We start from the raw sequence: 16617 nt of genomic DNA on the forward strand, positions 1-16617 counted from the left end.
TTAATCGAAAAAAAAAAACGAAAAAATAGAGGGCTGTGGACAGTCTAGACTTGATCAGGCTTTTCCATTGATAAAGATCAAAATGTTTCAGGCCAGAAGAAGAGATGGACAGCGTAGAAGGTAGAGAGAATAAGAAAGCAGAGAAAAACGAAAAGGAAAGGAACAAGGAAAAAAATCGGAACGGTTCTGCAAAAAAAATACATATTAAAGAAACATTCGTTAAAAGTTATCGGTCGCTGCGTCTGGTTTTCTTTCAGGAGTTGTCAATGATCAAACGTTTGTAGACTTAAGGAAAAGAATATCTACTGCTAGTTAGTTAGTATTGTTAGTTTTGCTGTGAGCAGCTTGAATGGCTACCTTAAAAATGTTTTCATCGAGCGCAAACAATTTGTGACATAATAATTGTTTTGATGGAAACAGAAATAATCTGTCACTTTGTTTTTCGTTTCGAAGCTCCTCTAAAGGTTTCACGTCTTAATTACCTCTAAAACAACACTGCTGTGTAAAGCAGACTGTACGGCTTGACTGGACGTAGTAAGAAGGTAAATTTTTAAGTGAAAATACATATGAACGTAGTGAGACCCTAGTAAGGAAGCAGGTTTTAATCAACTGTTACCGTGTACTCAGTTTTTTGCGCTCACTTGTTTGTATTTTGATTTTGTAGGACAAACTTATAGTAACAATTATAACAAGTATTTCCACCCAAGAATGCATTTTGTAAAGGAAGCCTTTTGTCGGTTATATTTTATTGCATTGGTTTCATTTTTTCAGGAAAATCCCAAAATCACACGAATTGTCAACGACCAACGAAAACGACAAATTCGAGGATTGATTTTATTTCCCATGACAATCCCTTCGCACTAAATAGTTGAAAATAGCAAGGGAAGGGGTTAATCCCTTGTGGAAGCTATATAGGTAAGTGTGCCCCAATGGGTATGCCTTCTAAGCCATTTTGGTCTGAAATAGGATATGGTTTGTGCACTCTGGTCAGAAGAAACTGTTTTTGTAATTGTTATTCGCATCATTCTGAATTAACTTGAGGAACTGTTAAGGAGTGCATGGAACACCTAAAATTTAAAGACTTTCTCAAATTTTCATGGAAACCGAAGCAGTTTCTGTGTAAATGTAGGGCTGGTTATAAACAGAGTATCGAATTTTGGGTCAGGTCTGAAGTATGGCAGGGAATATCGCATATTTGGTCTGAGAAACGGTAAAGGTTTAAAAAAACGCACAGCACACACCCGCCCAGAATACTCCCTTATCTTTGGCTTTTTTCTCCTAACATTGATATCAACTACATAGTCCGGCGGCTTAGCTCGAAATTTTAGTTGAATTGTGCACTTTTTGATACAAGCATGAAACTTGGCACAATGAAAGTGGTCACCAACAGAAATTTTTTCAGATATAGTGCCAAGCCCGAAAAACACTGGTTTCCATGGAAACCTTAATTTATTAACCCTATTCAGACCGGGCTTTTTTGGATCTTTTCAGACCTCCGTAACGTCCAGAATATTTAAGCAATCACAATGAAACTTAGGGAATATATAGTATGTCCAAACACCTATCGTTTGGTATACGTCACGTGGAAAGATGACGTCACATCACGTGACAATTAAATCATAATGTTAAAACAGCCGCCATCTTGGATCCGCCATCTTGGATTTCGATTTTTTTTCCAAAACGTCATAAAACCGCCCAAAATTACTGCAAAGTACTCAAAATCAATAAAACTGTTCTTAAAAACCGTAAAAGGATAAAAATAATTGCATTAAAATTATTTTTTATTAAAAGAAACATGAAAATTACAAAATTGGGAAAACATGCCTGTCAAAATACCGTTGTCATGGTGACGTCAAGTTCCTGACACAACAACTTATCCTACTAAAGTATTTCCAGATAAATTTTAGATAAATTCGCAAAGTTTGGTAGCGTTTGGTTGAATCTTGACAAAGTTATAAGCGTTTAAAGTCAGCGCGGGCACTTTCCGCCCCTCCCGGTCCGGATAGGGTTAAAATCAATGAAATTTCGTAAAATATTTGTTTGTCCTGGTTTATAGACAAATACTATTATGCCAGGTAGTGATACCAAGTCGCAAGTACAAAATTTAGAATGAAATGCTGTAATTTAGACTGTTCGCAGCCCTATATTTTCCTATTTTTCTTCTGTTAGCGAACGGTTCACCCATCGAGAGACCTGGACGCTAGCGCAAAACGAAAGACGCGAGGGAGCAGAGGGCGGGGAACGAAAAATCTTTTCCCATGCAATAATTTCCTATTTAATTATTGGTATCAAACAGATGGTAAAAAATAACAGTTGTAAGCCTAATTAAAAGCATTCATATCTGTATTTATGAATAAAAATTCACAATAAAAGGTTTATAAAAGTACAAGAAGAAATACTTTGTGGGGAAGGGGCAGGGGGGCCTCTCGGCTGAAAATTTCATTGCTGTTTACTAGCTGAAAATAGGAAATTGGTGTTGGCACTATATCAAGAATTGATTAGTATGAGAATGCTTGTAATCCTGCAAAGTTTGGTGCTTGTATCAAAAATCGCACAATTCAGGAGCTAAGCCGCCGGACTACAGTGCAGTTTTTATTTACCTAACAAATATAAACCCATCTCAGTAGTGTAGGAGTATTTCAATCCGTGTTGCTTGTGAATAATAGACAGTGGTTGCAGTTTCTGTTATCAATTTCTGTATAAAAATATTAACCCTTCAATATTTTTTTATAAATTAATATTACTTACTGTTTAAATTTTTGCATGTTTGTGTCTAAATTTTCACATGGACTTAAAGTGCTACTATGATCAAATTTTGATCTTCATATTTTTACATTGTCGTGAACAATTAGACTTTCTTACTCACCTTGCCAAATTTCAAACCATTACGAACATCAGAAGTCGTTGTATTATAACATTTATTCCAGAGAATTTACGGCCGCCATTAATGAACCTTGTTCCAAGGCTTGGTTGCGAATAGGGAGAAAATGACGTCAAAGGCTAAAATACCTCACGGGTTGAAATTAGAATAACAATCAGCATAGAAAATTGCACGAAAAACAAGCCCAAAGTTTTTGTTGCTTTTCACGTGAGTTTCAATACATATTGTTATTATAATTTCAAAAGCTTTCTCGAAATCAAAGGCAACCATTAGACCAGACAGCTGTTGAATCTTAGTGTACTCCATGATATCTTCAATGGTGCGGATAGCATCAAAGATCGTTCTTCCTCTGACATAAGCATATTGGTCAGCCTGTATGATCTCTGGTAAAATTTTCTCTAAGCGTAGAGCGAGGGCTTTTGAAGCAATTTTCATATCCACGTTAAGAAGAGAAATTGGCCTCCAATTTTTGATGTACCTTCTATCTCTGTCTTTTTTGTCTATTAATTTAATAATGGCTTGCTTTTGTGAGGTGGATAGTTCGCCGTGCTCAAAGGAATAGTTCAGGGAGTCAGTGAGCTGCTGACCTAATAAATACCAGAAAGTTTTATAGAATTCAGCTGTGAGTCCGTCATTTCCAGGGGTCTTGCCATTAGGAAATTTATTTAGCGCTTCAAAACATTCAGCGCGCGTAAGCAGTCCTTCACAACTCATCGACGAATTGTCATTTAACGTGGGTATGTTCGGATTTTCTAAAAAGTCAAAAGCAAATTCTTCGCCTTCTTCGGAGTCATGGTTGCTATATAGGTTTTGATAAAAGTCTCTAAGCTCGTTTATTATAGATTTAGGATTGACTGTAATTTTTCCGGTGGAATCATAAAGTCGCCTTACAGCAGTTTTACCACACCTAGTTTTTTCCAAATTCAAAAAGTATTTTGAGTTTTTCTCGCCGTTCTCGTACCAATTGATTCTAGACCGCACAATGTAGCCGCGCACGACATAGTCATGGAGAAGCTCATATTCGTGTTTTGCAGCTTCAAGGTCGTTTACATTGTTTTGTGAGGGGTCGTTGTTACAGATCGATTCGTGTTTCTTTACCTTCTTTTCCGCTTCAGCCAGGCGTTCTCTGCGCTCTTTCGCTTTTTCTTTGCTGTATTTGATAGTAAAAGCTCTAATCCTATATTTAACTAAGTCCCACAGAACTCGTTTGTCAACAACTTCTTTAAATTCCTCAAGCCATTCAGAATATTTTAAGGTGATACGTTCAACGTAGGAGGAATCTTCTAATAAACTTGAGTTGAATCTCCAGTAGGACGGACCATGAGGTTGTTTGTCCAGACTGTTAAGAAGCAGAGTAACTGCTGAGTGGTCTGACTTGATAGCAGGAATAATCTCAGTTTTAGATACATCGTCTTGAGTTGCTCTACTTATGAGCCAGTAGTCCAGCCGTCGCCTAATAAACGGCCTTTTCTGAGTCCATGTAAAGTTCTTTTTATCGGGGTGGTGTATGCGCCAAATATCAATTAGATCATAAGCCGTCATTAGTTCTTCAATCTTTCGCACCGAAGGTTTCGTCTCAATTCTACCCCCGAGATTGTCCAGCGTGGGATTCAGGTGGGTATTGAAATCGCCTCCGATAATGATCTGGCAGTCTGGATCTACATCCAGCTCATCCAACACGGATTTAACGTCGTCGAAAAATTTACATTGCTCGCGACTTTTAGTGGGTGCATATAAATTCACCAACAGGAATGGAGAATCTTGGATGGTTGCTTCGACAACGATATATCTGCCTTCGGTGTCAATATGCTCACCTTTAATTTCGAAATGAAGCTCGCTATTGAATAGAATTAACACGCCTCTGCCATGATTGGTACCGTGAGCAAACATCATTTTACCTTGCCACTGAAATTTCCATTCATTTTCAATTTCTGGAGTACTGTAGGTTTCTTGTAAAAAAACTATATCGGCATTGTGCTGTTTGGCCCATGTAAAAATAGATTTTCTTTTGAAATTGTCGCGAATCCCTCGAGCATTTAGAGACAATAGGTTAAAATTGTAATTAGCCATGAATCTCAATTGGATCCATTGAAGGGCAGGCCATAAAACAATAAACGAGTGAAAGCCATGAAAAGGAGTTAATGGGTATTTCAAGAAAAATTAAGCATCTGGAGAAATTACACACATACAAATAGACAAGCATACTACTGAAAAAGGCGTGAATGAAAAAGTCAAAAAAATCAGAGAAAACAAAAGAACATAAAAGCATATCTGTACTTACCAACCGCCCCAAAACTAGTTGTATGGGCATGCCTACCCTCCAGGTGTTGCTCCAGGAGTTACGGAATTCAACTCCATCAACAAAAGGTACCGCTAAGATTTACATATTCAACACATAGATAAATTCAAAAGTAACACCACTTAGATTTACATAATTTGGCAGGGTGTCAGATTGGACATAGAAATTATAATGTAGTAGCTGAATTTAAATTAGTGTCACTGTAGTAAGAGTTCCAAGCTTTAGTAAATAGCGCATTAAAGTTTCCAGTAGAAAAATAAATATAGTCAGTTATAGAAGACACATGTTCATTCCAAGGGTTGGTCAGGTGGCAGAAATTTTCCGTTCACGAACAGTTGATCTGGGTGGGCCTTGCTAAAGTGTACTCTAAAGCCTTTGTCCCGCGCCTGCTTGAACTTTTTCTGTTGTTGTTTACGAAGGTCGTAGAGATCTTTTGGTATGTCGTCGTACATAAAAAAGTCCTTGTCCTTTAATTTTATTCGGGCAGCTCTCATGACGTCTTCCTTATCGGTATACCTTAGAAACCGTATGATAATAGGTCTTGATAAGGTGCTATTTGGTTTGCCCAAGCGATGAACTCTCTGAAATTCATATTTGCCACGTGGATTCTCAATTTGTAGCTCATTTTCTAGGAAGTTGAAAACGATGTTTTTGGTGTCTTCGGGCTCAGAAGCGCTCTCATCGGTTGTATTCTCAGGAACTCCAAAAATTTTAACATTTTCTCTTCTACTGTATGCTTCCAAGTACAGAAGATCTTTCTTACACTTATCAAGCTGGGCTTTGTGATCGTGCAAGTCCTTCTGCAGATCGGCGACATCCTCCTCCGTATAATTAATCGATGTTTCGACTTCGCTAATCTTTTTATCTCTCTTCTCCGCATCGTCTTTAAGTACCGTTACATCGGCGTCAAGCCTGCTGAGAGTGGACTCGATATTCGCCATCGTAGAAGCCATGCTATCCAAACGACTTTCGATAAGGGAAAGCTTTTCAAGGCTCTTCATAATACAATCCAGCTTCTCAGTCACGTTCTCGGCCATGTCAAGAGCGTTGAGTACAATATCACACGAACTGGTGCTGTCTTCCGAGTAATTTCTCGTTTTCTTATCAGCAGGTGAAGTAGAGACCTCAGTCTGCAGTGGTGAGCGAATTTTTCTCTTAGCGGACATGTAAAATTAGACGCAAAAACTGGAGCAACCAACAACACGTTCACTCCGCCATCTTACTTCACACCTCCAATCAAAATGTAAAAATATGGAAATCGAAAATTTGATCGTAGTAGCACTTTAACACACAAATATGTTGAAAACTTAGGGCCTGTTTACATAATTCCGGAATGACTTTCATTGAACGAGTTCATTCCATCCCCATACATTTCTCTGTATCTGTTTACATGATACCGAGACAAAAGTCAAGTCATTCCGGAATGAGTTCATTCCGGTTTTCATTCCGGAATGAAAGTTTCGTTCTGGGATGACATTTCATTCTGGTATCATGTAAACACAGAACGAATTTCGTTCCGAGATGAACTTGCAACTGGTTGAACCGCATACGGACTCCACCGTTTGAATTCAGAACGAAAAAACGTAATAGCATTTACTGTTTAGCCCAAAGAAGCAGCTCTATGGTCAAATTACTCGTCAAAACTGCAGATACGGCCATTAATGGGCACAAAAACATGTTTGCGCGAAACATGCGCCATCTTGTTTTGATCTCGCGCGAAACATGCGCCACCTTGTTTTGATCTCGCGCGGAAATCGTGCACGTGAAAATGCCTTTGGTTGAACCGGTCGACTCTGTCATGTAAATGCAGAACGAATTTCATTCCGGAACGAGTTTCGTTCGGGAATGAAAGTCATTCCGGAATCATGTAAACAGGCCCTTACAAAAGACTTGTACAGGAAGTGAGAAATCCATCCTTCTTTGGTGTGCTAAGAAACGGGAAAAGAAGCACACGGAACAGCGGAACAGCAGTGTCCATCAGGGAAAATTAGGGTGTTGTTTGTAGGGAATCACACTTTAAAAGTTGATGTCAAATCAAAAACCTTCAACCTCTTACAGTTGATAAAGAAATGATTGGTCCCTTAATAATGAATTTTTTGAGCAAAGGGGGTGGGTCATGTAATTTTCAACCCCCTATCAGGGGTGGGTAAGTCAGTTTTGAGCCAGAAGGAAGGGGTGGGTCACAAATGTTTGAGCCACCACTTTCCCAAATGCTCTGGCCCACCCCCCCCCCCCCCCTCAGTCCACGCTCGGCTCATTTCGCTCCCTTTCGCTCACCCTGTCGCACTTGAGAGCCTGTTCGCAGGCTATTTTTGCTTCTCAGTCTTAGCCATTGGGCCTTGGCATCAGAAACAAAGTGCTCTGGAAATGAAAGATTTCCAGTCTTAGATTCTTGGACTTTTGGTCTTTATGTATGCAGTCTTGGTGTTTCTATATACTGTGTAAGGGAGTAATGGCATTTTTCACTTCATTCAAGATTTCTTTGTTTTCAAACAGCCAATAAAAAAAATTGAATTAAAAAATCCTACGTCCCCTGTGCCCTTTGTTTCTTTTGCCAAGACCCCACTGGCTAAGAGAAAAGAAAAGGGCTTTGGCTACGGGGATGAGAATGATCCCCGTATCCAGATAATAGACAACTCTGGTTATTAGGAAATGTCAGCAACACAATCATTTTCATTTGTATTTTCAGTATTTGCATTCAATTATGTTATGTGCCCCTCTTGTCTGATATGCAAGTATAAGTATGTAACCATGGTAACTATGATGTAACGTCAAAAGTAATGTAAATAAATTATGTACTGTAACGTGAATTATGTATTGTAATTTGTATTGAAATTTTAGTGTTAATTTAAAAAAACACCAGTATCTGATTGCATAAATAAACAATTAGGTGCTTCACCTGATCAAATCATGACATTTGCCACATGATTTGCGATATGATTGCAATTCAATAGGTGTAATTTTTTTCAAAAGGACACTGTCTCATTGTGTAAATAAACAAGCACTTTGCCCGATCTGTTTTGTTTTTTGCTTTCTTTTTCAGCCTTGCTGCACATTAGCCCTATACTTTAAGATGATTTCCAGTCCGTACTGCGCAGACTCAGGGTTTGTTATCATTTTTGTTTTGAATTTGTTGAAACGTTACACTTCGGTGATAGCGTACATGAAGTTTTTTAGTTCGCCATTACGGATCGTTTCGTTCAAGAATTCACGATGAGCTAAAACGTCCGTTTGAAATGCCGTCGAGCTTCTTTTACTCGTTATTATTGTTTTGCAAGGATATCTGGCGTTAATAATGAAGAAAAAGGTAAGTTTTGTCCCGGAATTTTTATTTTTGCTAGTAAACATTCTTCTGTTTGTGAGACTCACAAACATTGCAGGCGGAGATTGCGCAGTACGGACTGGAAATCATCTTTAACCCCTGTGTGTTTTGTTTTGTTATCAACAATGCGATGCCTTCTAAATTAAAATTCATTTCCTCCAGGCCCATACGAGAAAATTCCCAATCTTCAAATTAAACTCTCTCCTAAGCCTTTTAGACCAACAAACCCCTCTCCTCTCACTTTCATTTCGCAAACTTTCGTACCACAAATATCATCAAGTACGGTAGCTAACAAATATGCACTGACTGAGTGAATGACTTGTGAATGACTTGGTTTCCCATCAACCTCGTTCCCAGGGTCTTCCCCGTTTTCAAAATGGCGGATCGACAAGACCATTTTGAAAACGGAGAAGACCCCGGGGACGAGGTTGGGTGACGGTTGGGTTTCCCCACGCATTATCGTGCCCAGTCTTTCTCATGAGGAAATTGCGGTGGGCGGGTCTTCGAAAACGTTTTTTGCGTCTCAAATTGTGCTATCGTGTTTATTGCAAGCAAATTATTCGCCGTCAAAACAAAACTCAACAAAGTAAAACCATGTTCATGCGAACGTTAACGGGCCACTGAAATCGTGTTGTATATCGTTTTAACGTGGTCGTCGTATTGACGAGGTGGTCCGCAGGTCGTAAGGCGGGACATGCCGTTAAAGCATTGAATCGAAATGAAATGGAAGGACTTGTGACCCTTGGTTCAATTTGACGGCTGAACGGCAGGTACTAGCCAAATGTCAAGAGATTAGGTTTACGAAAAAATGACAGAAAAAGAAAAAAAGACATTTTAAAATTAAAAACATGTTCTGTCAGCGCGGACTTTTGCTGATGTTATTTGCGTATCCCTAATTAAATAAAGAAAATGTTTGCGAGGAAGTTTAAATGTTGGTTTTAGCAAGCTTGTGGCACGAGCACGATTAAACCTTCAATTAGTTCATGTTGTCAATCATTGATGATCATTGCATTTGAGAGTTATCCAAGTGGAAATTCTCATCTGACCTTTTCTTCTCACACAAAAATAAGGTTGGAAGATTTGTGCTTAAAGAATCGCTTTTATTCGTGTTATCTTATAATTGAGGCAAAGCTGAGATGCATTTTAAAAGGAGCTTTACGTTCTCACTAATGTTTACAGGTGAGGTAATTATTTACTTGTATATTTGTTTGTTCTATTGTTTGTTCGCACTTGTACGCGTTTGGTGTAATGCTAACACAAGATATTCTGGTTTAAAATCATTTGCTCCGTCAAATTAATTATTTTGAAGTAAGACCTTGTTATGGAAGACGAATATCGCACTGCTTTTTTCTCAAAACATCCTTTAACCCTTGTCTGTTTGCATACCCCACCCGGGATATCTCATGACCTAAATTTATAATTTACCCAAATTTTACCTTTTTCCCTAAATATCCGATATCCCAATTTAATTCTTAAATTTCCCGTTTTCCAATACCCCAACAGGCCTCTAGTATCGACTCTAGTACATCTGTTTTGTCTGTACGACAAAAGATCTCTGTAGGCATTTCACACAGTAATTTATTAATAACACTTCAATGGTAAACGGTCAAAGTTTGTAAAATAATATAGTATTCAGTTAGCTTTGTCACTCATTAAAATGCTACATGCAAAAAATTTCGGACGAAAATAAAACCGTCCGAAATTTTTAAGCGTCCGAATTTTTTTGCAGTACATGCAAAAGTTTTAAGAACATACTTTCATGGGCGACGCTATCACACGGTATTCAAGGACAATGTACATGATAGAACTAGAACTTGGATTATGTTTTATTCGTCATCTTTTTATCACTGGAAAGGTTTTTGTTGTTTTTATGCCGGAAGACATAATGTAGATAAATGCCGATTCACGCCCACTATCTTGTTGGTTTGTACACCTCCAAAACAAACCTGATGTGATATGGAAGGGTCAAAATGGTTTTGAGATAGCAGGAATAGTGGAGGCTGTCAAAGAAATAAGAAACACTGACTGAGACGATCCTTTTAAAGATCTTGTCGCAGATCATTAGAAAAGTCCAAAGCTTCTTGTTTCTTTTAAGGCGGAAACTCAAGTTGAGACACTGCTTGAGATACGTGACGACTCGATAGAATGTTTGTTATTTTTAAGGCGGTGTTTCTATTTAACCTTGAGGGTGCACTGCAGTAAAACTAACATTTTCACAGATGTTGTTCCAGTCAAATTTGTGTTCTGTAGGCGCAGACTCACTTTAGCTGTGTTCCCGCAGTGTTTGAAATTTTGTCCAAAATAAAATAAAATGTGTCTTAAAATTAAACGTCCGAGATTTCTTGCAAGTAACTTATTTTGTGTGAAGAGTTGGTTGTGGTAAACATTATTACACGTTTTCTTTCAAATTAAAGTGTTTTGTGGTTCGTTTATCGCTACAAGTGCGTACATGTCACTTATTCAACTGCGACCTTCTTGTTTCATGATAATGATTATCAGCGCGCGACAAAGTATTTGAGTTTATCATCAGATCTCCTATCTCCTTTTAAGGACTGTTTTCCTACCAGGTAAACTCATCCTCTTAAAAAAAAAAATGCTGGAAAATCAAATCACCTGCAAGAATCTCAAACACAGCAAATGTTTAAATGGTTTTGACACGCGCAACTGAAGAAAATGATTGTCATCAAAAATATTTCTTATTACTTCTCTTTCTTTTTCAGTGTTGGTGTTTAACTTCAGAACGGAAGTTGTAAAGGCCAGTAAGTTACAAGTAACAGTAAACATAATCTTATCATGTATCGTTAAAGGGAATATTTCGCTCGAGTGAAATCGCAGGTTTGGTAGGAAATTAACTAAAAAGTCCAGACCACGGCACAAGCAGTCCCGAGTTTTTCACCTGTTGAAAGAATCTTTCTGCTTTTAGGTTAGGAAAGGACAAAAGGAAATGTTGCACGAGTGGATAATGGGGGAGTGATTTTTAAAGAACTGTCCAGCCGGGTTTGAGAAGAAAGTGCATCCATGCATACAATTGTACTGTATGTCAAATCACGCTTTAGAGCTTGCCCAAATTCAAGCAAATATAGGCAAGAATGGCTAAAACTAGGGGTTGCCCACTACATTTCGGAGCGAGACACGAGACCACCATTGGCTCTTTTAAAATAAACGTAGTTTATAAAGGACTAATAATATAAAAATACAAATTCTAGATACGTAGTGGTTTACTGAAAAATTAACATGGCCTGTATATTGCGGCTAGTGCGTAGGGCTTGATAAGTCCGGGATCTTTGTGTCGTCTGCGCTTTATTAGGAATAGCAACAACTTATATTCCAGACTAAATATCTATTACATTTCTCGGACTTGTCATCACCCTCAAATCTCCCTCTAGGATTTTTCACTAAAGTCCTCAAACTGTCGGAAAAAAAAACTAAAAAGTGGTAGCGAGGAAACTAGCAAACAGGACAAGTCTCGCTATAATTTACAAATCTTTTTATGTTAACAGCTGAGCTTGGTGGCACACCATGGACTTATGATAGACAGATACCTGGTGCTAAAGGTAATCAATTGCGGCACTTAGTATGAATATAGAACAGTAATGGTTAAAGAACCTTAAATAAATGAAGCCGGGCAAAAATGTTGGGTCGCGATTGGTTTTGGTTTTTACAACTTATTTAGAGCATTTTCACTTGAGTGTCGAAAATATCTCCCGTTTGCTTTGGTTTGGCATTACTACGTTTAGCGATTGTGATTGGTTTAAAAAACTTACGCCACTTTCTCAACCAATTTGAAGTAGAGCCATTAGCAATCGTGACTCACTCTCTTTCCCGCGCTTCGTACCGGATACAGGTATTTGCTTCGAGTTTTGATTGGTTCACTGGATTGTCTGTGTCCTTTGTGATTGGCCATGGCCTGATTGATTACTTTGGTTTTAGTTTCACGACACTTATATCCTGTTCATTGCTTTCTATATTTTTTCAAGGTCCAGACGAGTGGGAAACCTTGAACGGTAACTGGTCTTGTAATGGTCGTAAACAATCACCAATAGATATCGTGACTGACCAGGTTATGCAGAAGGATCCTACAAACCCACCTAACCTGAGGCTTACTGTGGCTGGAAATAAACCAATCACAGGCGAGCTTAGGAACAATGGATACGCGCCGACGTTTTTTCTCGGAGAGGAGTTGACAGTGAAGCTGGCCGGCGGTCTACTGCAAGAAAACTACTACCTCAAGCAATTTCATTTTCACTTCGGGTGCAATGACACGGTTGGATCTGAGCATACAATTGATGGAAACACGTATCCGATTGAGGTAAAACCAGTATTAAATCACTAATCTTATGCATTTCTGCAACTAGCACTGAGTTTCCTTTACGTAAAGCAAGTGCATTGCAAAACGACGAGCTAACAATAGCAGTCCAATAACAAACGTGTCTCAGATGCAATGTTTTGGACTCACATTCACAGTTTGCTTAGTGACCACGCTTTTAACAGTGATCGTTCCCGCAACACCTGCGCAACTGGACGCTTTTGTTGCCATAACAACGAATTGTAATAAATATTTGGCGCGAACAAGTCCAGGGGAGCCCGTTTCTCGAAAGTCCCGGAAAGTTTTCGGGCCTGTAAAGCCAGTTTTAGTTCTCTGTATTTTAAAAACAGAGAAGTGTATAGGCCTGAAACTTTGTATGAAGGGAACCTCTGTTCATATTAAAAATATGTGACTAAAAGTGAGCTCTGTAATCATAAGGTTTGAGACTTTGCTATGGCTTTCCGGGTACGAAAACTTTTCGGGACCTTCGAAAAACGGGCCCCGTCTGAAATTCCTTTCTCCTCCGTAATGACTTCTTGTATTCTATTAAAGCAATTTCATTCGTCCTAACATCCATAAAATGCTGCACCATGTGTTATTCCTTTTAATCTAACCCCTGCTCGTTACCATTCTGTTGTAGTTGCACATGGTGTTTTGGGACAACACAAATTATCAGTCGTACGAGTTAGCCGCGCAAGGAGAAGACGGGCTGGCTGTTGTAGCTGTGTTGTATGAGGTACGCTTATTAAGTGTTTTAGCATTTCACAGTGTCATTTGATAAGTATGAAGCAATTATCAAATTAAGCATGTAAGAACATCAAGGAAAATCACGTTCTTCACTTTTTTTCTTTTTCTTTTGTTTTTGTTTTTTTAATTTTTAATTGATGTTTTTTTTTTTTCTTTATTCTTTATAAAATGCGGAATCGTTTGAAAGCAGCTTCATGTTTAAACGAAAGCGTGCCTAATAGAAAGTTTTTGCTCTGGTGTGAATGGGGTTGATAAGTTTTGGCTATTAAACAACAGCTCAGGCAACCAAGGCACAAAAACAACACTTCAGATCAAGATGATATGTAATACGACTAGGCAATCTCATGAACCTCGTTGTGTTTTTTTCCTAGCTTCCCATGGCAAACAGCAGCACAAATCCACCAAACATTGCACTGGAAAAGATTGCGCAACTCCTAAACAACATTGTTGATGAAAGTAAGTCAGCTATCGTGTTCTGGTATCATTCATATGCATTGTAGTTAGAAATTAATATGGAAACAAGTACAATCATACTTAAACTGCCGTTCGGTAAGCTCAGTTGGTAACTGCAGGTTCCACAGGTTTGCAGAGCCAGGGAGGCCAGAGTTCAAACCCCGGCCGGACCACTAACCAGGGTCTTTAATTTAAAAAACTGGTTAGATCATGCTCGTTTTGTTTAATATCTACTCTCAGTTCAGATGGTCGCGTCATTGTACGGTGACGTTAAGCTGTTGGCCTTGTCTCCTTCATCCTTCTTCCATTTGTTAATTCGAAGAGGAGATACGTTAAAGAACCTTATCAAGCTAAACCAAACGAAAACGTTTTCTAACGATAACATTAGCATTCATTATATTGTCAATACTATTAATTTTCCTTATCCTTGAAACAGACAGTAATCACGTGGTTACACAGAGCGCAGCAATTCACATCGAGGACTTGGCGCCACTTCTCGTTTCCCCGGATGTCGCTGACAGGTTTTACAAGTACAAGGGATCGCTTACAACTCCCGGATGCTATGAATCTGTTACATGGTTTGTCATGAATAATCATCCGCAAATATCAGAGAAAGAAGTAAGTGAAATAGTCTATGGCACAACCTTTACAAGAGTTCTAGATGGAGCCTATTGAACGTTATGCTAGCCATAGCATTTTAGAGCCTTTTACTGACGCAAAAAGCATTATTTTATAAGAATAATGCTAGTAATGTTTTGGTAATTTTTTAATCTTTCTAAAGGTTTAAACTGTTTCAGAGATATCAAAACGGTAATTTTTTTTTTCTTCTCTTGGATACAGATTCTGGCGTTCCGAAATCTGAAGAGCAGCAAGGCGCATGTGCAGGGTCCAAATGCTGGGCGCATGTGCAATAACTTTCGCAACACCATGCCGCTGAACGGCCGTCAAATTCACAGTAACATCGTCCTCGAGTAGATAGTGACGACTTACATTGGCATTCCTTATTAAGGTAAGTCTGTTAAAAAACACAAGAAAAGAGCCTGAAAACGAGATTGCACGCCATCGAGAGTAAATATTTAAGAATTCAGAAATGAGCTCTGAACTTATATTTACACAACTGACGTTCCTCAACAACAATAACAACAACAATACTTTATTTACCCACGCGACACCTAGGAGCGCAAGCGCTCCAGTTAAAATGTGTGGGTAAACGAAAAATTATAAAAAAAAAAAAAAAAAATAAAAATATATAAAATAAAAAAAATATATAAAAAAATAAAAAAATAAAATATATAAAATAAAAAAAAAGAAAAAAAAAAAAAAAAAAAATATAAAAAAAAAAAAAAATATAAAAAAAAAAAATATTTATTTTTTTTTTAAAATTTAATTTTTCTTATTTTTTCCCCCCGGGCGGGAAAAAAAAAAAAACCCCCCTTCGTTCCTTGTTTAGACGCTATTATGTGTCTAAAAAATTTTTGGTGCATACAAGAATACCACATGGTAAAACTCCCTAAATGTAACGATATGAAACCCAAAACAAGTCCTGAGGTGGATTTCCACTGATGCGTATTTTTTCACGTGCGTTTACGTGCGTGTAAAAAAAAGAAACAATGTATGAACGACTTGCGTACACGTTTACGCAAGTGGTTCATAGATTGTCTCTAAATATTTTCACGCACGTATACGCACGTAAAAAGTTACGCGTCAGTGGAATCCACCTCTACAGTCGATCGTTAAACAAACATTACGGGTCTCTGAGCATTATCTTTAAACGTAAAATACAAAACAATTCAAGAGCTCTACAATAGGGGCTTATAATCAGAAATATTTTTTATCTGAAATTTAGGGTCCTATGTTTGGGGGGGGGGGGAGGTTGGAGGGCCTTCCGGGAGGCTTAATTTGAAATTTTTATGGTACTAACAAAGACAATAAAAAAATCATTATGATCGGGAGGACTTTTTGCGCTCTGTGCAGATTGGAATCTGGCTACGACATTCATACAATTAAGGCTGAACGTAAGACCTGAAGATGGAGATTTAATATGGTCATGTGACATGTTTTAAGAACGTTTTTTTTCCTTCTAGACTGGCTAAGTTTAAAACTCGACAAAAAAAGTCTTAATCGAAGGACTGGTGTGCAGGAAATTAGTTCACAGCAGCCGACCTCAATGGATGTTAATCGATAACGCGTTATTTTACTTCTTCTAGCTTTCATTTTTAAAGATTAACTTAATTGCATGTCAATATAGAGTGAAAGACGAGAAAATGTACTTTGAGGTCTGTAAAGTTAAACCCCGATTTTTTTAAAACGAAGTGTCAAAGAACTGTGGGAAATGTGTTCGTTATACCGAGGTTCTGTTCAATACATTTTACTGTTAGTGACTTTGGCCGGGCTGAAGAATATCGTTTGTTATACCGGGGGCTTCGTTAAAACAGGGTTTGTTTTATTGAGATTCCACTGTATCAGGTAGTCGTCTTGTTTCATTCATGACAAATAAAGGCTTCATTGTCTCTTTGTTGTTGTTGTTGTCATTGGTTGCTTGAAAAGCATCAGAAAAAGAGAAGGCTACAGAGAAAGACGAAAGCAACGTCTTGTCCAAGGAAATTGGT

At 38.2% G+C, this 16617-nt stretch overlaps 1 protein-coding gene across 1 annotated transcript; it reads left to right on the plus strand.

The window, feature by feature from the left end:
• Positions 1 to 9485: 9485 nt before the first annotated feature.
• On the plus strand, positions 9486 to 16523 carry LOC144654640 (carbonic anhydrase 1-like). The gene is made up of 9 exons (XM_078514837.1): positions 9486 to 9681; positions 11223 to 11261; positions 12003 to 12056; positions 12480 to 12811; positions 13449 to 13544; positions 13927 to 14011; positions 14445 to 14626; positions 14849 to 15017; positions 16093 to 16523. Exons 1-8 carry the CDS (start codon positions 9639 to 9641, stop codon positions 14981 to 14983), a joined length of 966 nt encoding a protein of 321 aa, XP_078370963.1. The 5' UTR covers positions 9486 to 9638; the 3' UTR covers positions 14984 to 15017; positions 16093 to 16523.
• Positions 16524 to 16617: the final 94 nt, after the last annotated feature.

This window comes from Oculina patagonica, chromosome 5, assembly GCF_052425735.1.
Source record: "Oculina patagonica isolate OP01 chromosome 5, crgOcupat, whole genome shotgun sequence".
Taxonomy (NCBI): domain Eukaryota; kingdom Metazoa; phylum Cnidaria; class Anthozoa; order Scleractinia; family Oculinidae; genus Oculina; species Oculina patagonica.